The 25,593-nt window shown below is 34.0% G+C and overlaps 1 protein-coding gene across 1 annotated transcript in view; it reads right to left on the bottom strand.

Annotated features, from left to right (window-relative positions):
* The window catches only part of alpha-Spec (alpha spectrin), a 509,808-nt gene that overhangs the window by 241,832 nt on the left and 242,383 nt on the right, over window positions 1-25,593 (bottom strand). Inside the window, exons 24-26 of the mRNA XM_090406229.1 lie at window positions 20,797-20,931; window positions 15,312-15,572; window positions 4,380-4,571 (exon numbers count right to left, since the gene is read on the bottom strand). Of these exons, the coding sequence (XP_090262355.1) occupies window positions 4,380-4,571; window positions 15,312-15,572; window positions 20,797-20,931 (588 nt within the window). The remainder of the gene's footprint in view (window positions 1-4,379; window positions 4,572-15,311; window positions 15,573-20,796; window positions 20,932-25,593) is intronic.

Raw genomic sequence — 25,593 nt, 5'->3', positions numbered from 1 at the left:
CTTAAGCACCCCCTTTGACCCTTAAACACTATGGCTACTCCTTCCTTTCTTTCCCTCAATCACTACTGCCCAAATATAACAGCCTATAATAATAATACATAATGAGGATATTCAAGATCCATCAACTTTTATTTATTTCTTTACTAGGATCCTGTTTCAGTCTACAGTATGTTCATATGGTGCTTATCTAGTTTTTCTAACAGGTCAACTTCTTTTCTGTTGATACTTCTTATGCTGATGGTGCCTTTCTTCAATTCTTCTGACACAGTGTGTTCATTCATAATAGCTATATTTTCACTGTTCAACTTGATTCTCTGATAAAATAAACAGGTTATTTTTTATCTTGACAACACTCCAGTCAGCATGAAATTTCATTATGTTATACCATCATATTTCTGGTACAAGCTAACATGAAATACAATTTGGTCAGCTAGGTTCGAAATTGACAAACAGTCTACCATTCATTCAGTATACCTTCATTCATTCAAATAATACATTTTATTCAAATTATCAGAAAATGTGTCCTCGTGTCTTAAAAATCATCAAATTCAGCGAGGTATTTCGTTTATATGTCTGTTATGAAATGTAAATCACAAAGCAGTTTTATCAATAATAAGTAGTGTACATTCAACTGGAAACTTCAGGAATATACAACTCCATTTATTAAGTGACAGAAACATACAATTTAGTATCCTTCTGAAAGCCAACAAACAGAGCAATGTATCAGCAATTCTCTAAATCATTTTTTTTTCATAAATAATTCTCAGAACTGTACAATTATTATTCATGAAGCCTATGAGCTTCATTGACATAGTTAAATCTTATACATTTGCAGTGCAAATTTTCTAACATAGCATTTCTTGATATACGATATTATATAGCATTTATAGCAAAAAATAAAAAAAAACTGCATTGCTATACTCAAGCAAAGCAATGCTGTTGTAATTTTTTCCTAAGAATGTAGGAACAAACTGTTTCAAATGCTGATGAGGTGATCCACTAGTTTTGATCATTCCCAGTTTTTTTTTTTTTTTTTTTGGAATCTCTTCAGTAAGTTAAAATATCAGCAAGTGAGTTTTAGAAGAAAGCTGATGGAGATCTAATTCTTCCAAATTATTATTAACAATGAGACAAAAATGTCAAATTGAATAATGGTAATATCCTTGCTCTCACCATCATCATCCTATTCAGCAGTATGCCTATTACAGTCTAGCTATCTCTTGGTTAGTCATCCTGACAATCTTTATATAGAGATATACCAAAGAATCTGTATATCATGGTTCTGTCCATTCTGATTACATGCTGTAACCATTTTTGTCTTGCAGAATGTATTATTATGTATTGTATTATTGGTATCACATTTAGTTTATTCATTACATAACTGGTTTCTCCAGTCCAGTAATACATATCCTGCAGTTTCTCATGAATTTCATTTCAACTAATGGAAGCCTTGTTCATCTTGGAGCATATGTAAATACTGATTTTGCCAATGTCGATATGCTTTAATTCTGGTGTACTTTTGTAATTTTCTTGGATTAAAATCTTGATTAATTAATCTCTGTTGTTTTGGATTTTATTATTAATCATTTTCAATAGTTAAAGAAAAGTGACTTACTTAAGAATTGTATTCCTAAGATATCTTTTACTTCAAATATGTTCCTTTCCTTGCAAGCCTAATTTTGATTTTTACTTGATATTTCTATATTAAATTTTTCAACAATGAAATTTAAATGGTGTACAGAATATTACAACTCATCTTCATTATCAGTCAGGAGTACATCATTATCTGCGCATAAGTGTCAGGATGGCAATCATAATAATGGGATAATTTCACGAACTGTGAGTCTTCAATGTCTGACAATATAATATACCATGGCTATAATATATCATGGCAGTGATATATTATAAAAGTGGTACTGATGAGGGACAGCCTTGTCACATGCCATGATTTATTGGTTTATAATTTGATGCTTCAGTTCTAACTGGATTGTTATTAAGTTAAAGATTTAAACCAGAGTAATTCAATAATAAGGTGATACACCTGTTGGCAACTCCTATAGGTAAATATGACCTCTCCTATTGCTTCTGCCTTAGTATCTCCATGTGTGAGTCTGCCTCCCATGCTGGATATATATGAGAGGCTCTGCTTGGGGTAGGTTTTTGCCTGTCTCTGAGTAGAGCCACCGCTGAGATTATGGCTGTGTCTGGTGGTGGTGGGGTGAGCCTGCCACTGGGTAGAGCCAACGCTGAGAAGTTCGTCGTGGTGACAGGGTGAACCTGTCACTGAGTGGAACAAAGCTGAGTTGGGCAATCATTCGGGATTGTCTAATTTTTAGAGAGGTCTTTACTTAAATACACCTCAATAAAGGTTGAAGCCGGTCTGGGTAGTGGCCCTTCCCTTAATGCATAGCAGTATAGATGTCTGCAAGGAGTGATGAGAGCTTGGTCCACCTTTGCTCAGAGTTGCCTGGTGTTGCACTACCTTACCTCGGTCCTGAAGATATTTTCAGGTGCAAACTTTGTTTGCTTACACTTGGATAAAGGATTAAACTAAATTTATTATAGTCTAACCAAGTGAAAAAAAAATTCCAAGTTACACACATGTACTGCACAGAGTAAATTATTTAATTAAATTATAACAAGACAAGAAATTATATTCTTGTTTTAGAAGGAAGCACGTAGGAAGCTTCATATTACTGCACAGAGTAAGCTGAAAGAGTCATGACACAGCTCTACACAGAATCAAAAATGCTATTGCAAGTCACAAGATGACTACTAAAAAATACATGTACACAGTTACATTAACAAAATAAAAATATTTTTGATCTAGAACAATTGACAGACATTATATGAACTTGGTGTAATTACATAGTGATAAATATAGTTGTATTTACTAGTTCCTTTGCCACTTACCAATTTGCTTATTCACAGGTAATTTTCTGATATCCTGATTTTGCAGACTGCAGGGTCTACTAGCCTCAATATGATTTGCAGGAGAGAAGGTAATATGAACTGAAGCTGAGTGACAAGAAATATGGTTGCCATTTGCGCAATACTTGCACAAAATACAGAGGTAGCAGGGCTTTTCCTCCTGGAAATTTAGGTTTTTCATCCTGCATATAGGCAAATTGGCCATGAGAACATATGCAATTTACTGCTGGTAGTGGTGGGCAGTAGATACTGTTGATAGTAGCAATGTCCTGTGTGTAGCTGGAGAATTAAATAGTAGGGGAGACTCTGAGATGTGTGTAGCAGAGTAGAGTAGAGTAGAATGCCCTCCTACAATGAGTCCTTACTCCTTGGAGGTGTTGCATGATAATAATAAAGATTGCCTTCTCATATACAGCCTCCTTAGTTTATGGTTGAAATGCTACATGTGCAACTCTCACCATAAACTTTATTTTATTTATTATTATTATTTTTTGGCCCTTTTAGTTTTTAAATATGTAATAAAAACATGGCTAACAATAGTGAGCCCAATAAGTGGGGGAAAAGAATGGTGATGTGTCTGCTACTAAAGTGCAATTATTAGATCAGTTCAAGGCTGGCAAAAGTTATGCATTCAGTAGACTGCCATTTAATGCAAAGTTAGCTTTTCTGAATTACAAATGGTGATGGTGGCTTAGTTTAGATACTAAAGACAAAACATCACAGCTTACATTAAAGCAAATATGAAAGTGTCCCCATTAAAAACCAGTTTCTTCCATTCATTAGTCAACACTCCTCAAAAAAAAAAAAAATAAATAAATAAAATAAAAATATAAAAAAAAGAGCACTTATGATGCTTTTCTTGGAGGGGAAAAAAAAATCAATGCTATTCTTATTAGTTTCACTATTAGTAATTTCTTGTTTACCATTGGTTTATTCCCATGAAAACACAAGCTAAAATGATAATATTTTTAACACATAACTTTAGATGTAGAGATGAGAGAAGAGAACCTAATGTAAGTAAGTTTTCAAATCAATTTTTGTATAAAAATAATTGTGGTTACTTTTTAACATTTTTTAAAATTTTTTATTATGTTTATTTATTTATTATTTTTTTTGCTAGAAAGTAACTATACTTGCACAACATTAAGCTATTCCTCCCTCTACAAATAGAAATATTTAATTAAAAGGATGAAAACATTTCATTACATGTGTTTCAATTCTCTTCAGTGTAAAATCTAATCCTTCTTAACTTAATCCTTCAAAAAATACATTTGTGACTGTTTGCTTCTATTTATTATATTGATTGTTGTACAAAATCACAGCATGGAAAGCAACATCATCATTGTGATTCTCGCACTGATGCACAGTCTAAAAAAAAATTATTCTCAAGCAAAATCATGATAAAAGAGAAATAAAAATATTCAGGTAATTAAGAGATATAAGCATACTTCAATTTGAGTCTGGATCTTTACAGCAGCTTCAGTTTGCCCAAGACTGACAAGTTGTGTAGCAATTTCATTCATTTCTGCAAGTCTAACTTCATTAGCCTGAAGATCTCCCATAAAATCATCAAATTTCTTCTGAAGAACTTCCACTTGTTCAAGATCTTCTCCTACTTCTTGAACTTGAGCTACTTGTTCCTGTTAGAGAAACCAAATATATATTTGTACTATAATATATACCAATATAAATTGTTACAATAAAAACAAAAACATTTTTTGCATATTAAAAAACACTGAACATTAAAGAAGGAAAACCACATCCAATAAAGTTTTAAAACTACATGTAAAAATATAACATTATTATATACTGTATATACACAGCCAGCCTAGTTGGCTAAGTGGATATTTGTCCACTATCAACCAACAGGTCAAGCCACAGGTCTGAATTCTGCCATAACTGTGGATGTTTGTGAATGTCTTTAAGTGGGAGATGAATTTCATCATCCTGTGAGACCACTATCCTGGATTTCCAGATTATCTAACCTTTAATCCATCTACAGTACTAATATGTGATAGGTTTTACAACCTTCTCTGAGCAGAATTCACATATTAAAAAATAATAATAATAATTAAGATGTCATAAAGATGTCCTCCAGACAAAAAAAAAAAAAAATCATCACTTAATCATTATTTTTCTCCTTGTTGGTGTCAAGGTAATTCCAAGAAGAGAAATCTCATCTTGTCTGGAAATCTGAGTGTTGTCAAAAATAATACTTGGAGAAAATGGGTTTTTTTTGTGAGAAATAAGACAGAATAGAACTGGGTTTTACTAGCATTGAAATTGATGAGGTTATCTGAACCCCATTGAAGGATGGCTTTGAGATCATAACTGAGAGCAGTGGTAGTTGATGTTCTGTAGGTTGAGGTGATTTGTGTAGAGCAAAATTGTAAATGAGATGTGGTTTTTTGAGTGGAAAATAATGCCTAGTTTTTTTGGAGGCTGAAAAGGCTATGGATATGTCTTTTTGCAAGAAAAGGCTATAGCCCAAGTCAACACAAGAGGAGAAATCTGATCTTAACTCAAGCTCTGACTATTATGCAAGGCAAAGGAGAAAAGGAGAACTGTTTTGGAGCACCTCATTCCACTTGAGGATGGAAAGGATACCAGAGTTTAAAATAATTATAGATGATCCTGAAGTTTGAATCATTTGCATACTGCAAGGTTTCTCACATAAATAAGAGAATGCTGCATACTGTACCATTCTAAGCAAAACTATGGATAAGATTTGTGGTCTGTGAGGAAAAGTCATTTATGTACAGAATAGAATAGATGAAGAACAGAATTTAGAGTATACCAGCACTGATGGGGGAAAATGAGGACAGGATGCCATCTAGCATATCTAGTGAACAAACAACCAGAAAGGAAGCTAACAACCTGCTTGAAAAGGGTGTGACAGTAATTTACTGAGTAGGTCCCTGCACCATATGATCAAATGGATTGGGAAAAAATAACAGTGATCATCTAAGTTTCTCAAACCTTTACATGACCAGTGTCCAAAGGTGGGATGCAATGAATTGGAGATGTGCTGTTCATCAAGAGTGGGGGAATCTATACTTTGGATCACTTATTAGCTTGTGAATCTCCAAGTGAGGAAGTTTGATTGTTAATGACCTACTCCATGATGTTTAGTGAACTAAAATGAGAACAACGAGATGACAGTTTGGGATAATTTTTATCACCTGTTTATGGAACGGGTTGAATAGAGGCTTGTTTCATGATTGTATAGATGCCATACAAGTAGGAATGCTGAGTGCTAATTCTGGAACACAGGATTTTAGCACAAATGGGGGTATACCTTCAGGACTACATAATTATTGGTGTCCAAACTATTCAGAATTCTTCTAATTTCTTTGTGATGAAAGACTAGATGAGAAATTCAATGAGCTGTATTGTGAAGAAATTTGCTGCTTATTAATGCAGGAATTAGAGGAGAAAAAAATGCATCTACCTTATATTTGAGTGAGGTTGTAATGGTAGCATTTGGATGTGTGAGAAGTGAGGAATGGAAAGGCAGAAGCTGCACCCATTGCTGTTTGAATGGCAAATATGTTTTCTGCATTCAGCTCTTTCAAATTCTGATCTAGATTTGTACTTTTTTTTTTCCAGCTATTGCAAGTTACAGTATAGAGTATGAAGCTGGAGTCTTAGTCTTAAGCCACTTGTGATACGTGAATTTTTTAATTAGGCTGCCTACTTCCACACTTGGGAAAACAAGGCATGAATGATGGTCTGAGATTTTGATGGAATAGGAAAGAAGGATGAAAGCCTTCATTCCAACTGGAATAATTTCTGTTATTCAGTCAAAGTAGATGCTTCAGTCAGAAGAATGGAAATGGCAATCAGATAATGAAAAGAAGTAGAATTCATGGAATCTCATTTGACATCACTGTAATGGCAAAGAGTACAACACTGAGAATCGGTGAAGACTGTTCCATACTTAAAGAAACTTGGATGATGTTATGGATTGAGTTATAAATAAGAAAAACCAACATCTACAGTGCATTTGGAAGAAGAGCTGGTTAAGAAAACTACAGGATGTTGAGGATTACCTGGTGTTCTTGTGGTAGATTAATAGATAATTTATTTTAGATTACTGCTAGCAGCAAATGCCTCTGCCTTCATCCATCCAAAGGGAAGCTAGTTTGAGTTATGAACATCAAAATCTCCAAGGAAAACAACAACACAGTATAGATATTTTGACAACAAAAAACAGAAAATCAGCCTTCAGAGATTAATAATCAAAAAGGTCAAAGTGGTTACCTGAATTTGAACAGCAATAAGCAGCCTAATTAAAATATTCACATATCACAAGTGGCTTAAGACTAAGACTACAGCTTCATACTCTATACTGTAACTTGCAATAGCTGCAATAGTAGCAATTAATGAGTGCTACAAAATGCAGAAAGAAAATTTTGAACCAGAGCAGATCAACAGGTGTTTCTAGGTTTGTCAGTGACATGGCATTTCTGATCTGTTGAATATAGTCATGTTGTCCTTCTGATAGAAGAAATCATGCAGTGTCATTTGGATAGCTAAGGCAGACAACAGTTAGTGAGATCACCAGTTGAGATTCCATGACAAATAACAAGTCAGGTTTGATAATGCACATAATTTATGTTGGTATGTGGAAACCTTTTTTTTTTTGCATGTATTATCAATGTGTTTTGGTTTGTTAGGTAGTAGTTTTGTTGCTAATGGGATTTTTTAGGGGGAGAGGGGAGTGGATGGTTTTTGCTGATTTTTTTTTTTTTTTTTTTCTATAGGATAATTTTTTCTGATTTGCAAAATAACTATTTCTATGTTTTGCCTTACATGAATAATAGGGAAGATAGGTTAAACAGAGTATGGGAAATGCAGATGAAAACTCCAAAGCCTATCTACATCATTTTTCAATGTAGAATGTCTCCTATCTGCACATTTTCTTGGAAGAGCCCTTCTCTTTCTACATACCACAATATAATGAGTGGAATCCCTCCAGGGATTATGTGGCAGAGTAAATGGCATCACTATTTACTTGTTGGTCAGGAAACCTGATTAGTTACTGTCAGGTACAGTTCTGTGTATAACACAGTGGTCAACCTGCAGAAATCCTTTACTACTGTAGAGTTGCAAAAGTTAAATGAACTCACTTCAGTACAGTAAACACAACAGCAGCTTTCTGACTCCTGCACGCATTACATTGTTATAATAAATATCATTCATTAAAACAAACTACCAAAAAGTATCAGATAAAGACCTATAGCATCAGTGCTACTACAAAAGAAGTTTAGTACTGCAAACATCCTATTTTAATTTTTTTTCTGATCCTACAAGTCTGTTATTACAGTAAAAGTTGACTATAAGGAAGTTATATAAACATTTTTCACAGACATTCTGCTTCTGCCTTATGGCTCTTTCATACGTACTTTTATGGATGCTGTTCCTCTGAACTGGCTACTATTATCCCTTAATTCAGTTTCTTAGCAGTTGCTTGAAACTGGATTAAGTTTCTTAGCAGCTGCTTGTGTAAACACACAAGCAGCTGCTAAGAAACTGTTCAATGAACAGTCTGACTTAGGAATGCTTACCAATGTATAACAGTACATACAGACATTTTCCCCAAATGACATCTGACTATATTCCTCCCTGTTAAAATGCTGTTGATTCTTTCTGCATATTCAGCATTTGGCATAGGAGACTGAAATGATTTCTGAGTGAACCAACATTATTCAGGCCACAAAATTTGCATTCTGTGTAGTTGCAACCATTTTCCTGCAATAAGAGAATACAATTCTTTTCAGTAAGATAACAAATGTACACAGAGTTTGTCAATAACAGCTACAACTAGCTTTTGATGTTAAGTGTCATTTGTACTGAATCTATACAGACCAAAGGAATAGTTCATCATAGTGGAGGACTGGATAAAACTAATTTCTTGGAGATGAAAGAAAAAAAAGTATTAATGCTAGGTTAAACCCTAACATTAGTGCTTTTCTATACTTCATTACAGAGATTTGTTTTTTCTTTATCTCCAAGACAAGTTCAAAATTAGCTCAACATTCCATATATCAAAGATTCTTCAAGATTGTACTGTTAAAACTTCTAAAGAAATACACTATAACTCCAACTTCACACTCAGTCAGTAAAACTGTCCCTTTTCTTTATTCTACCAAAGATTCTGCATTCATCCCACCTCTTCTCCTTTCCTATTATGCACAGTGCCTTAATCTTACAACAGTCTTTCCTCTGAACAAACTGATATAAATCTATTAAAAGTCACAGGAACTATATCTGGTTCATCCACTATCTGCTAATACCTTTCATTCCTGTATAGGGAGTAGGCAGGCAGTTTTAGTCCTAACTTTTGGAGACTGAGTGGACAATTTAGCCTCCACTGGTAGCCAATCAGGGATAAGAGGCCCAAGACTATCATATATCGAATTTTAGCAGCATCCAGTGAAGAGACTGGCAAACAGGTACTGACAACTTGTGGTCCCTAAATTTAATACAATATGTTATTGTCTGAAATAGTGTAGGTTCTGTGATCAATTTTCTTGAATTTATGGGACAAAAAAAAAAATTTCTCGAAGAAAACCCCGCTTGCCTATGCCAGAGATCGAGTAACTCGGGAACCAGACAAAGGCTTAGAAAAAGTTCTTCTAGTCAGCAACTAGAAATGAACTTAAGTCTTTCTCTGGGCAGCACTAAAAGTAAATTAAGACTGGTCAAACAGGCATGAATACTTTTCAGAGGATTAACTGAAAAAATTTCCAAAACTGTTGTACAGAATACACTTCCATTCTGACTAACTATCCGGAGATTCCTGTTTGGCTTCATCAAATTGTCCTAAATAAAAAGGATGACACTTTCACGTCTGAATTTTGGGACACAGTAGACCTTTTTAATATTCCTAATATTGACAATTTTATTGAGTGATGTTAATCCAATGAGTGATAAATCTATGGCATTATGTTGTTGTCATACCATGTTCTTCCACTTACATGAAATAACAGGAACCAGAATTTATCACTCAATGCAACCTTTCTCCAGTCTTCTAGTATTCAATAGAAGCGTTTCTTCCTTTGCCCTACTTACAGTTGCTTGTTTTTGCTGAACAGATGTGGTACCTTCAATGGTCATCATCATCTATTCACTGGACCTCATCAGATGCCATATGGTCACTACATAGCTCGGTAATGTGCCACACCAGTCCTTGCCAGGTGGGTCTGTTGTATGCTTTTCTGGAAGCGTTAGTTTTCTGAAGATCAGTCACTCCAGACACACCATCCATCCATCTCATTGATGGTTTACCTCTTCTTCTTTTTCTAGGAACTTTATCTTCTGTTACTGTTTTGAGAAGTTCTTCCATCCTTTCAATGTGTCCAAAGCATTTCGACTTTCTTCTGTCAATAACCTTAAGGAGCCTTAAAGTTCTGCCAATCCTTTCTAGCACCCATCTATCTGTCTGCCTTTCAGAATGTGATATCCTCAAACAACCTTCTCTAATACCACATCTCAAATGCAGCTATCCTTTTTTATCAAACTTCTTTAGGTTCCAAGTCGTGCATCTGTAAGATACTGCTGGTAAAACAGCTACATCCAAAATCCTCAATTTGTTTCTGTGGAGATAGATCCATCCTTCCAGATTTTAGACAAGTCTCCGACTGTTGTTTGAGTCATTCTAATCTTTTGACGTCTTCTGAACAGTAATTCTTCACATTAATAATGAATCCCAGATACTCAAACTTGCTGACTTCAATTCTTTCTCCATTAACGTACACTTGTTTCTCAGGAGCTTCCCTGTCTGTATTTCCTTTGAGAACCATAATCTTTATCTTGCTAGGATTTAGCTGAAGTCCTCTGTTCTTACTGATCTCATTAACTTTATTAAGGATTTGTATCACCATCATATCTCAGATTACTGATCAATCTACCACCTATCCTAATTCTGTTTTAAGCTCATCCAATGATACATGAATGATGTCCTCAGCATAAATACTAAACAGCTGGGGAGAAAGTAGGCATCATTACCTAACTCCCTTTCCAACCTGAAGCCAATCAGTTAATCCAGCGACTGTTCTTATTGTGGTTTCTTGTTCACTGTACAAGTTAGCTATCAACAAGATAACTAACTTGTGTTGAGGAAAACCCATTATTTTCATTACCTCCTACAGTTTTACAAGCTGAGCAGTCAAAAGCTTGGAGTATTCTATGAAACACATTACCATAGGGAATCTAAATTCTTTATACTTTTCAATCATCTGTCTAAGGCAAAGGATCTCGTATCTGGTACCCTTGCCTTTCCTAAAACCTGCATGTTCCTCAGGCATCCCTGTCTCAACTTCAGCAGAATCCTATTTAGAATTATCTTTAATAAAATCTTACTTGCATGAGAGACTAAACTAATAGTTTTATAGTTCTTGCAATCCTTTGTATCTCCCTTCTTGTGCAGTGGTATGAAAGCTGACTTCTTCCATTCTCTAGGCCACGATGCTGTCTCTCACATTCTTGTAATCTATGAAACACTCTTATTCCTGCATCCCCAATGGCCTTAACTCTGCTGGAATCCCCTCTGCATCCAAGGCCTTATTGTTATTAAGCTGTTTAAACTGCTCTTTCAACACCCTAGGCCTAAGAGGAGGTAGTTCCAAATTGAAAATTTTCCTGGTGAGAGGGCTCCTCTGATTTTTCCTTATCTTCACTGCTGTACAGTTCCTCACAGTACTCTTTCCATCTGTTTTAGATTTCTGGTTCTTCTGTTCATACTTCTCCATTAGTGTCATTGATGTCATTCAATTTAGCTTAAACTTTGGTTTTAGGTCACAAACTAAATAAAGCATTCTTTTATGTGTGCCTCCACATCTGAAACTCTGTCTCTTCACATGTATTATTATTATTATTAAGAGAGATCTCCAGGGATTACGGGACTCATTGAGGGAGGCCACATACTACATGCACCACCTATTATACTTGTTCTTAAATTCATTCACACTGCTTGCACACACAATATCCAATGGCAATCCATTCCAATCACCACTCTATGAGAGAAAAATCTAGATCTCATCCCCTTCTCAGTGACATTCATTCTCAGCTTCCAAGTATGCCCTCTTGTCCTTTCCCCACTCTCCAAAAAATAAAAAATTTCATCAACTGAAATCCAGTATATCCCTTTCAGAAGTTTGTAAGTCCTCTTTCTCCTGATGATTAGTGTCTGCAGTCTACAAATTCTGAATCTGTCTTCATAATTTATATTCCACAATCCTGATATCATTTTTGACACTCTCCTTTGCACGTTATCTCTCTTTCTCTCCACTGTATCAGAATCACAACAGAAGACATATGCATAATAGTCCAAGTGAGATCTTATCAAGGCCTTGTAAAGAGGCAAAATGACATCCTTATCTTTACACATCAAGGTTTGTTTCAGCATTGCAATTATCTTTTGAGTTGTATTTGCAATCTTTGCTACATGACCCCTAAACTTCAACTTCCTATCTACTAACACACCAAAGATCCTTAGTCTGATCAGTTTCTTTTAGCATAATCCCACCAGTGTAATACGACACTAGATATCTAATTGTGGCAAAGTGCATAACACTTTACTGACATCCATTTTCCCATGCCTACAATTCCAGCCTATTCAAATCATTCTGCAAGTACTGCATATCATCCACATTCCTGATTACCCTACCTATCTTTGCATCATCAGCAAAATAGCTGTTTGTCCTTCCCAACATCATTAATATAGAAATTGAATAACAGTGGACCAAGGACTGATCCTAGTGATACACCACTAGTTACCTTAAATTTTGCAGCCCCCCCCCCCCCATACCACTATTTGATATCTGTCAGTCAGCCATCCTCTGATCCACACTAACATTTTATTTTTATTGTAATATTTTAATCCAAACCCATATTATCAAATTTATGCAACAGTCTTCCATGCTGTAGTCTTCCATGTCAAAAGCAAAATCAAAAAGTATCATGGCACATCCATTTCCCCTTGTCTAGCTCAATGGTAACATTATTACAGAAATGTGAGCAAGTTGCTAAAACAAGACCTTCCCTTAGTAAACCCATGCTGTTCATTGCAAAGTAGAGATTCTCTGTCAACCCAATTCAGAATGCGAGTCCTAACCAACTTTTCCAAAATCTTCACCACCAATCCTAGAATACTGATTGGTCGATAGTTGGATAAATCAGTTACACCATCCTTATGCAATGCAATTACAATATATTATTTTCACTCCTGCAGAATCTTCCCTGTTCTGAGACTCAAATTATATAGTTTGGTTAAAGGAATATATATGCAGACATCTTCGCACACATTATTAGCATAAAAATTTCCTTGTCCTGCTTGATGGCTTTTCTGATTTCTCTATGTAATTTCTCTATTTCTCTATGAAGAGATTACCTCTTCAATGGTCATTTTTCATTATATCCCATTTGAGAGAGTATCTGTTGCACTGTTCAGAGATGTGTTTTAGTGATTATTAAGTAGTTGTTATTCTTTAAAGAGTAGATGGAATCCCATAAACACAAGAAGCTGAACAATCTATATTACATTAAAGTTTTCTTTACATTACATTAAATCAGAAAAAATTTAATATTTACAGAAAATGTACAGAGCAGAGACAGCATCTATATAGAATAAATAAGTAAGCTGAAGTTGCAAAGAATGCAAGATATGTAGTAATTGATTTTCTACTAAGTCACGGATAATTTCACCAAACTCTTCAGCAAATCATGGCCTTTGCAGTGTTCTTCACATACCACTATTAAAACATTCCCTTCCACTAGCAGCAAGATTTTGACACACATTTCTGGGAGACAGTATGTATTATTATAACAGGCCTGAGAACTGATTACACTAATGTTCTCCAACCAACAGGTCACAGGTTCAAATTCTACTGTGGGTTAGATTAATTTCACTGACTAGCATGAGATCATCACTCTGCTTACTGGAGATGTGAAGTGATTTAAAAAAGTTTCGTGTTTTGACTCTACAACAAAGATGAATGATCCGATGTTTAGCCTCACGTATAGTATTAAAGGACGATAAAGCTTACAACCTCTTTGAGGTGGGATGATTCGCATTAAAAAAAAATGATAACAGTAGCTGCTAGGAAGTTAGTTGGTAAAAGTATTTCTGAAACGACTGTCCTGTAAAGATAGCCAAATGGTAGCAGGAATCCAATGCCATCTCAGACATATATCAAGAATAGTTTGATAAACAGAAAGCATCAAGTCAGTTTCTGATAAGTGGCCAGAAACAACCCAACTGATGTGTAAGGCAAATAAATGATCCTGATGCACAAAATGGACTACAGATGGTCAAACAGATGCTTGGTATACAACCAAAAATGTGAGTGGGGGGGGGGATGCATGTGTGTGCACAATGCAGTATGCATCAGCAATTTTTGCGAATGGTGGTATAACTGCAAACCAACAAAAACAGCTACAAATTTATAAAAGAAAGGTGAAGCCTGGATATCAGCACCACATACCAGAGGAGCGGCAGAAGAATAGAATAGAGTAATAACATCCAGTTACTTCTATTTTAAAAGTAGGTTAAAAAGGACAAAAAGGCATGAATCCATCATGCTCAGTAACAACAATGCAAGGCAGTGGTTGCCAAACAATGATCCTAGACATGCTTTCTGACTCTCACTCAATGATGACATATAGGATAGGAAATGAATTGGTGTAACCTGCCCAAACAGTTTACCATATACATGAGAGATACTTCAAACAGGATAACTCACTAAGTCACAGGGAAACTCTTAAAGGGGCTGTCCTTGATTGACTCTTATTAACTAACTGTTCCCTTTCACACCCCACAGTATACATCAAATCTCAATTCCACTGAGCATTTCTGAGGGCGGTAAAAAAATACACACATGATGAAGATAAACCTATGTTGATAACCACCATCAAATCTGATGAAAATGCAAGCATTTATCTGTGGAGTAAGACACCTGTGGAATGTTTTCAGAAGCACACACAACTGATGAGTCAGCACATCAAAACTATTATGAAGATGCCTAGCAGTCCAACAGACTATGGAACTGAAATGCCGGCAACTTATTCTACATAATTATTATACATATTTAAGCATTTCAAATTTCTTTTCCATACATGCTGCTGAAATCAAGAATATTAATCCATGTCACAGTGGAATATGAATTGATGGCCTAAAGTGGAAACTTTATCTACTACTAAAGTAGGCAAAGAAACCACAAAGAAGACTCCCACAGACTTGTGTTCCTATATACAAACTTATCCTTGGAAACAACCAATTTTATATAGGAACACAAGTCTGTTTCTCAGTATTCTCCATACATCTCTAAACAAAAACTAAAAACTTAACTGTACTTCCACTTTCCGAAATATCTTACCTTGTCTTTGACCCACTGTACTAATTCAGCTGCCTCTCTAACTAACTGAAATGCTTTACATGATTCTTCTAACTTGGAACACCGTTCACGACCAAGTGCCAATAAATTTTCATACTGACTTTCAATTTGGGCTTGTCTTGCTGAAATGCTATTGGTATCAGCCAGGTGCTGCTGACTAGCAGACAATCCTGCCTCAATTTTTTTGACATATGCTGCAGGAACAAATCCTTGTCTGTCATTTACTTCCACCTTCCACCAGTCCTGCAAGATACAAAGACATGGTAAATTAAAAATAACTGATAAAAAAAAAATGATCTATATATGTATATATGCTTTTATCTGACAGAATTAAGAAACAATTTTTAAATAAAAATGTCACAGTCTTGCATATCAAATACTTTGGTGATTAAACATCTTAAACTGTGATTGATCTTTAAAATAAACATAAAAGTTGTATGCACAAATAAAAAGAAACCCTTTTATTTGTGAATACAACAACAAAACAAAAAAAAAAAAATTGTATACTTGTAAATGTCCACGCAGATAGCCTAACGGCTGTGTGCTTCGCAACCATATACCTGGGGAAGGAGTGTCCTAGGTTCGATTCCCCATCAGTGATGTGAGGAGCTGAAGGAGCTTCCTCAACCATAGCCAAGTTAGCTGGTCTTAGGCATGGACAGTAGGGTTTTTTCCCCAGTTTATCCTGGAGTTTTTCATCCCGCAAAGCAGGCAAACCAGCCATGAGAACTCAACACTACGGACTTAGGATACACCGGGGCGTAGGGCTGACCACCTTATCCTGTGAACAGTTTAAGTTCCAATGATTAATAATAAACCCTCGACACCGCAAGGTAAAAGAGGGGTAAAGGAAGATGAGATGATATATTGTAAATATAATTAAAGATTCCTTAATTCTTAGAAAATGAATATAGTGAGACAGGTGTTTTACAGTCGATTGGTTGAGTACCACATATTTTTCTATTTATACAAAGCCAAAAACAAATTCTGGATAAATAAATGAAAAGGGGGCTCCATTCTGATAGATAGTCTATCAGATAATTAAAAATTATCATCAATTTAAAAAATATATATTAAAATTACATGCCTAGTGATTAGAGCAAGAGGGGTAAAATCAGCAGTAGACAGTAGAAATGTCTACTAGTCAAAAAAGTGGCACCAAATTTACATTTCATGGCATTGAATCATATAATAGTATAAAATGTACTCAATACAGTCAAACTTAGTCTATAATAAACAACATTACACTGAGTTTACTCTACATAAACTATCAAAAAGATCTGGCCAAAAGCTCTATACCAATGATGCAACTTTAATGGAAATGTACTAGGGTAAACTAGTACATTTGTTCATAAAAAAAGTTGCTATAGTGAGAGAGGACTATTTACAAGATTCCTAGTTTTCATCCAAATGGTTTATTCTGCTAGGTTTCTAATATAATTAATGCTTAAATTTCAGTCTTCTAAAAGCAGAACTGTACAAATTGACTGCAGTGATCCATCCTAGACGTTACTATTTCTGTTTGGTCCTTTTTTCTGCCATTAATGCTTCAAGCAACTGCTTTTAAAATTGCATAAAGGTAGAATCTATATTAACTAGGAGAAAGCTTCCACACAGTTTATAAGAAATAAAGAGAACTTGCTGGGTCTTCTAGCCCAATGCTCAGTCATCACATCCTCATGGCATACTCCATTATTGTCAGCATCTCTTCAGTCAGCATCCAAATGGATGCTGACTGAAGAGATGAGCTGTCAGACTTACCAATGTCTGAAATTATATATATATATAATATGATAATACAACCTAATCATATTAAATAATATGATTAGGTTGTATTATAAGATGATTTATTCAGAAAAGGTATCACAGAAAGGGAAGGTAGATATCTCTATAGTATTCAGTACTAAACACGATGATAAACTTCTTAAAGAGAAATTTATTTCAAGAAGAGAGATGAGTATATTTCAAAATAGGAAACTGGATAATAAAGATTTGTTGTATCTCCTATCTTCCCTTAAAAGTTTCATTGGGGAAGAAAGTACAATTATTTCAAATCATTAGAAAAAGCAAATGGAAAAGCTGATTCATGTTGAAGAGCTAAAGAGCAAATTAAGATATGAATCCCAGACATACAGAAATGCTATGAGAAATGTTGTCTTGAGATTTGGTCTTGAGAGCAAGGTTCAATATTATCTAATCCTTAGGTCTGCCCACAATATGTAGGTACTGTTGGTGGGTCCAAAGTACCTACATATTGTGGGTGGGCCTAAGGTTTCACATCAAGGAAAAAAAAAGTCTTAAATACTTGGAGCAAAATTTTATGATTTTAATAAAGGGAAGTCATAAATGGAAACTATTACATTGAGTTTGACACTCTCAACACCACTACCACCATAATATCATCTCCATTAGCTGCCTCTCCACATTTCATATTTCTAATGACTTTTCCCCACCTCACTATTGAAATATACTATAGTTGCTTCCTTCCTGATATATTCTATCACTTGTACTCCTACTTCATTTACTAAAATTTTTCTATATATTATTTTATGTGAAATTACTTCAGATATTTAGAATACCCTAATTTTTTTATAACACTTTTATGATCTTCAATTCTTTTTTGTGTTCTACCAACTTCATTTCTAAACATTTTTCCACCTACAACAAATGCTTCTCTGACTATATTCTTTTCATAACCATTGTTTAGTTACTTTTGGACATAAACATAAAAAATAAAATAAAAAATAAAAATGTCTTAAATGCTTAGTTGAAACATACCATAGCTTTCCCACATTTTCCTATAAAATTTATAGGAAAATGTGTTGGCATATGTTGAGTTACTAGCCTGGAACTTTTCACATGATTTCTTCTTTTCATGACTGCTTTTAACTCCAAATAAATACAACCAAGTTCTTTCTAATCTTGAAATTAATTTCATAACTGACTGATTTACTCAGTCTCTACACAGCATAGTTTTTGTTTTCTCTTTCATTAATTCCAAAAAAAATATTTTTAAATCTGAATCTTATTGTTCATATTTCAGCACTGATGAATCTCAATATTTATAAAACTTTTGCATATTTCTCTTTTGAGTGTGATATTCATTTTCATCCTGCTTAAAACTAAACGATTATCACTTCCTACTTCAAATCCTCTGAAGTTGTCACTGACAACAATAACATAATCCACAGTTGGCAAGTGGATAGCACCTCTATCTCCAATCAACAGATTGTAGGTTCAAATCCCACCGTGGTATGAATGTTTAAGAATCTTTAGGTGAAAGACTATTTCAATGCCCAGAACATGACCACTATCCCTTCTTATGGAGCTTTGAAGAATACTGAAAAAAAAGCTCTGTTTTTGTTTTCTAGAATAGGATAGCCAAATTATCTAACGATCAGTCTACTCATTTATTTACAATCTTTTGTATGTGAGACTGACATTAAAAGAGGCTAACTGATTTTGTTTTTTATAATTATGTCTTAAACTGACTTCCACTCTCCAATTCCAGTGATTAAGCTGGAAGAAATATCAATGTACAGGTATCCCTTGATTAATGTGATTAATTAATCCCTCGATGTTACCGCGTATATCAAAATCGTGTTAATCAAATATAATAATCAACGATAAAAATTACAATTCGTCCATGATCGATTACTGTATTAATAATTTGTTTTATGCAGTACTCTTTTAGGAAAGATAAAAAATGAATGCAAAGTAAATGTTCAATAAATGCTTGCATCTACATTAGCTACTGCAATTTTTTATGAAAAAAAAGTTATCAAGAGTCATTTGAACAGTTTTAGTTTTTATTTTCCTATCAGCATAAATTCTAGGATAACAAGCAAAATGACTCTCTAAAATCAGCAAACAAGCATTCTTCGATTAACATCTGGATCATATCCATTACTTGGATATGGATCCAGATCCTTGGATCCTAAACTGCAAAATATTCCATCCAGTTCTTTGATTGTTATCTCCTTTGGAACCTCATCTTCATATTCCATTTGTTCGTTGTCTTAGACAACGAACAAATTATTGGAAAATTATGCACGTTGTTGTTCAATTTCAAGAAGATTGTTGTCACTGAAATCTTTTGAATTTGAATCCAATAATTATTTAACATCTTCTGCATCAGCACCATCAAAAACAAGGTCTTCGCCAATTGCAACGATTTCTTCAAATCCTGTGAACAAAACTACATTGTTCACATTATTTTGAAAATCACCTAAATCATTAGCACATTCTGCAAAAGGTTTTTCCAAACAGCCCTCATGCAGCTAGAAGACACTAGCTCCCACAAGTCATGAATGTTTTCAATTGCATGTTTAATGTTAAAATTTTTCCAAAATTCTTGGAGCGTAATCAGATTTTCTCCTGTTATTGTTTCTACTGACTTTGAGGATGTCATTTTAAGAAAATAGACTTTGAAAGTTGCAATGACGCCCATGTCCATGGGTTGTAGCAACAATGTCGTATTTGGTGGAATTTTGGTAAATTTAAAAGCAAGTTAATTAAAACTCTTGCCACATATATAAAGGGATGTCGCAAATAATTTTGCCACGTTAATCAAATCCCACGTTAAGCAAAACTGCATTAAGCAAGGGATACCTGTATTTGTTGTTAGCAATGATCCATCTTTTGGCTTCATGGTCCAACACAATTTAAATACATTTTTAGTGCATTTAAACAGCCAAGTCAACATCCAAAAATATACTTCACTACAGAAAAAGAAATTGATAACTGTCTGCCCTTCCTAGCATACTAGTCACATGACTACCAAACAGTTCGTTATTTTTCATTATTCTTCAAATGAGACACACACAAAGGTATGTTTCATTTGACCCAAGTTCAAATGCCACTGAACTTAGGTACTTCACAACATTTTTTTAGCCAACAGATACAACCCCATACAAAATAGGCAAAATACTGCATATTCTCTTATCCTCCTGTACCCAACACACAAGATCACAGCAAAACTATTCCCAACCCCAATATCCAGAGTATATCTGAAAAGATAGTTAAAGTTCTTACCGAATATAATCTCCATGCTATTGTCAAACCACACATCCAGGTAGCAACCTTCATCCATTCTCCCAATGATCAGCTTCATCCTATTGCACATTCTGGAGTGTATAAAATTACTTATACCTACAATTTAGCCTACTTTGGACAGACTGGTAGATCTGTTAACATCTGCCTTGAAGAACATAAAAACTACATCTCTATGATCATCTACATGGCAACATCTCAACTTTCTCCTAGTCAGGACTGGCAGACCATGCTCTGGATATTTCTTCCATTTTCTTCATACATGATTAAATGGATGAAAACAACTGTGCTGAATAGAAGTCCCTGAGAGACTATTTTTGGAATTGACATCGACTATGAAAGACCCCCTCCCCTAAACTTAACAAGTATAACTAAACTAAAAGGAAAATATATTTACTTCAAGAGCAAATCATACCTTATTATTGCTGTTTAAAAGAGTTAACACATCTCCTTTCTTCATAGATACTTCCCTCGGACTTTTTTCTGTGTAATCATATAATGCCATCACAAATTCCTTTCCAGCATGGTCTACTACAGGTGCTTCTTGTTGCTATAATGAAGAAAAATATCTATTCTCTAAATAAAGTAATAAAATAAAACACATATTTATAATCATTTGTTTTCTGATTCTTTGCATGCTTTTTTATTATTTTTATATTTTAAAAATCTATCAATTTCTTATCATTTAATACTCATAATTTACAGTAATTCGCAATACTTCAGGTGATGCACTAACTATTTAGAACTACCAACACCATGTTTTCTATGCTAAATAACACCATCAGGAGTTATTTAGCATAGATTAGAAACACATTATAAACACTGGGAAGCTAGGCATGAATTCAATATTATGAACAGATATACTTTCTCAACTTTCTCTTCGTGTATATTTATTAACGGTTAGAATATATTCAATACAAGATTTTAAAAAAAAAAATTTAAAACCACAGTAAAAAATCTCTATCTGTGATTCTTGAATCATGACCTGTTGTGATAAATTAAAGATTTGCACTTTAACGTTGGAATATCAGTGACAAACTTTAAAGAAAATATTGATTCAGCTATATGACGAAGTCATCTGCAAGAAAAGAAAAATCAGAAATTCACAGTGGAGACAAGAAGTTAAAGAAGCAGTCCTAGAAAAGAGAGCATACTGAAGGTTCCAAGGAAGCAAGTCAGCAGATGCTTTAAGAGAATACAGAGAAAAATGTAAAAGCCAAGCTAATGTAAAAGTAGCTAAACAAAAAGTCATAGGGAAAACTATAAGAATATGGAAGATAAATATTTGGAAGGTGGCAAAATGTTCTGGAGGCTATTGAAAAAGCTTCAAATCAAGGAAAGAGCAATGTAAAAAGAAACAGACATGATAATTTTAACATGAAAACTGAAACTAAAGATATTCTGTATCTCTGGAATATATCCAGAACATCTTTAGTTTGTTTTCTTTGAAAGAAGAACATATTCAAGTAAAATACAATCAGGAGTACATATCTGTACTATCAAAATTATGAAATGTGGGAAGGCAACTGGTGTAGATGATATTAAACCAGAAATGCTCACATACATATCTATTCAAAAGGCCTGGACAGAATGACATGGAGTAAAGCTCTCACAGTTCCCATCTAAAAAAAGAAAGAAAAATAACACTGACTGAGAATTACAGAAGAACCTAAGAAAAAACTAGAGAAGAGAAACATGGAGAAGAATAAGCTGGTTCAAGCCTAATAGAAGTTGTCAGGAACAAATTTTCACTTTAAGAGAAATAGTTGATAAATCATTAGAATATAACAAAGGATCTGAACTTAAATTTTATAGATCTGGAAAAAGCATACAACAAAGTGCAAAGAGAAAAACTGTTCAGAATGCTACAATTATATGGGATAAATTGAACATCATGCAGAGCAATATGCAGTCTATATTTAAGTTGTATATCAGCAGTTAGAACTGAAAGCAGTACAGGAAGCTAGTTTGATATAAATCACGGTGTAAGAAAAGGGTGCATTCTATCTCCAATCTGATTCATCATCTACATGAATCACCTTATGAAAGAAAGTGGCATTAGTCCTGATATCAAAATTGAACAGGTTAACCTCAGCTCTAACTTTATACAAATAATGCTTAACTTTTAAATAATCCAGTACAAGTCTGGAGGATTCCTTCTGAATAACCAAAAATTGCTGTAATATATTTGGTATGAAAATCAGAAGTAAAAAGACAAAAACTATGAACATAAGTAGAAACATTGAAAATATTAACTGCATCCAAATGGAGAAACCTATAGAACAAGTAAAATATTTCAACTAATCTAGAACAATTTTTAGTGTAGATGGCAAATGAAGTATAGAGACCAGAATTTAAAAAGTTGGTAGGATAGGGAGTCAAATGAATAAATTTATATGGAGTAAGAGAAAAATTAATCAAAACACTAAAGGAACAAATACAAGACACTGAACACAAGACAGTGTTCAAACCAACTTTAACTTGTGGATCTGAGAGCTCATAAGTAAAACAGCTGATCAAAGACTAGAGACCACAGATATGAAACTCCTAGGAAAAATTATGGGAGTGAAGAGATGGCATCAGTGACAGACTGATACTAAAATATTAACTTGATATTGTTAGCTTAAGAATATGTGAGCAGAGCTAATCAAAGGTAGTAGGGTCACTTAAGCATAATGAAAAGGAAAGGTCAGTAAAACAAGTATTTGATATCAAGATGGCAAGAAAAATACCTGGAGGAAAACCAAGATCCAGAAGGAGTGATGCATTCAGAAGTGCCCTAGAAAAGAGAAATATAAGATCTGACAATATTGGCTGCCAAGTGATAGAGTAACTGACAGGAAAATTGCTGAGAGATTAATAATAATATAAGCTTAACCGTGTAGTACTGTCATAGTATCTGAACACCCCCTTGAGGATACATAAATTAGAAAATGATGAGGATTTATTAAAATAAAATCATAACCAATCCTATAGATGTTATATTGCAAAATACCACTCTATATGGCCAATATTCTGGTCATATGCTGCTGAACTGTCCTGTACCCTGACAATATTCCTGCAGCATAATTTTCATCACTTTGTCTCACATAAAATGACTGGATTTGCCCTCCTAGAAATTTGAGTTTTTTTATCTGCAAAACAGGCAAACCAGCTGGAATAAACACAGTGACTGTTAGGCATAATTATATTGGCATCAGTTAATAGCTTTAACCATAATTCCAAACTATAATATATTTTGTCATAAGGCTGTCATGTCATATCTCATAACAAGAATGACAGTTTCCAAGAACTAAGCAAATCAGAGGTATCTATCTGGTTATGATTATTTAGGATATACTTTCCGACCACAGATACCAGACCCCTAGTCTGGCAACTTGCCAAGAAGCGTCAATTCATGTTGAAGGGAAAAAAAAAATAAGCTGGTGTACAAATTGGTCACCAACACACAAAATCACGTGCTTTATATGTAAAATTTTCTAACTGTTATACAAGCAAAATAGTTACCACTTTAAAAACCACAATGTTCATTAAAAAAAATTAATTTTCCAATGTGTAATAATAAACAACTCATCCCCAAGACAGATTGATTACCCTATCATTGGAATAGATTCTCCTTCTTCTGACATGCGCAGAAGTGTCAAAGGGTCTCATATCTGTGGGCGTACAGTACCAAAGTAATTAACATGTTCATACTGGACTGCTATCACATGTGTTTCGTATCAGGCAGAAGCTCAGGATGACCAGTACATTGGTTTGGCTCATTTTTATCAATTAATATTTATAGAATACCAGTTTCAATTTAAGTAGAATTTTTGTGTAAAACTAGTACTTGCAAACTGTTCCACTGGCAAGAAAATTGCAAAAGTTATCTTATTTCAAATCATAAAAATAAAAATCAAATATTCATATTTTTATAAGTATTATGCATTATCAAAGTGGTTGGTTTCTGCACTTGGTAGTCCAAACCTAATAATCTGAAATGCTGTAACTACTTATATTTCCTACATCTGAAGATTAAAAAAAATAAAATAAAAATAAAAATTTGTTGCCTGTGTAAAAATTTGCATGTATGTTCAAACTGTACCTTCATTGAACTTGCAATAATTTTATAAATTGAGGGGTATGCTCCCTTCTTTTTTTTTTTTGTTCCCTTATTGTAATTGAAAATAAATCCAACATTATGTGCAAAAACAGAACATTGTAGCTGTTGTTACGTTCATAAAATAATGAAATACTTCATTATCATCGTTATTACTGCAAACAAAATTCAAAATTCTGAAATATGGATTTTTCACATATATTTCTGAATCAAATCAAATTTCAAAATGCAAATTTTGCATTTTGAAACTTGATTTGATTTATTTATGTATTTATTCCTTCACGATTTATTTATTCCTTATGTTTGCTGCAGGTAATTTCCAAAAAGATTAGAGAATAAATAGGGCTTTTCTTAAAGGATGATTGCAAAATACTATAATAATAGATGAGGATATGGGCTTAAAATGTGAACAAATGCAAGTATATATATCGATTTAGTTAAGAAGATAATGTTAGAATATTACATGAGAGGACAGGCTTCAGAAAATTTTAATGAAAGATTTGGGTATTTTGACAGATATGAAATTTAAACTCAGGAAATTATATAAGATAAGGCAATTAGTAAAGTGCAGCAGATTGTAGGATGAATTAAATGAATCTTGAATTGCAGGCAAAAGTAATGCAGTAATGATACCATTATATGTCTTTCAGACAAATAATAGATCATGGCTGCCAGCTTTACTTGCCAAGGTTTTTAAATGCATGTGAATTCATTTAAAGAAAAATATTAACAAGAAAAATGTGAATCTTCAGAAAAGACTGATGAAATGTACAGAGGAATTGTATTAAAATAGAGTAAACAGAAGTACATTCAGGGTATATATAAGATAAACAGCAGGAGTAGACTGCATTTTTTTTTTTATGTGGCTTACACCCATGAGAGGTTTATTTGTAGACCCATAGTACATTCATACCAAGAGCAGACTAAGGATTTCTTTTTCTATTTTCATTGATTTAAAATTTTTTTTTTTTTGTTTTTTTTTTTACTTATTTTTACATAGTTTGGAAACCTTGCCCTAGAGACCAAACATGGAGCTTTGGTATATAAGCAGGGCAGTGGTCTCACACTGTGCAATAGAATTCATCGGCCGCCTAAATTTAGCTGAACCAG

The sequence above is a fragment of the Typopeltis vanoorti genome, chromosome 16 (assembly GCF_054136105.1).
Source record: "Typopeltis vanoorti isolate ZY-2024b chromosome 16, IOZ_Tvanoo_1.0, whole genome shotgun sequence".
Lineage (NCBI taxonomy): Eukaryota > Metazoa > Arthropoda > Arachnida > Uropygi > Thelyphonidae > Typopeltis > Typopeltis vanoorti.
Note: the sequence above shows the minus strand (reverse complement) of the source record. Positions and strands in the feature narration are given on the sequence as shown.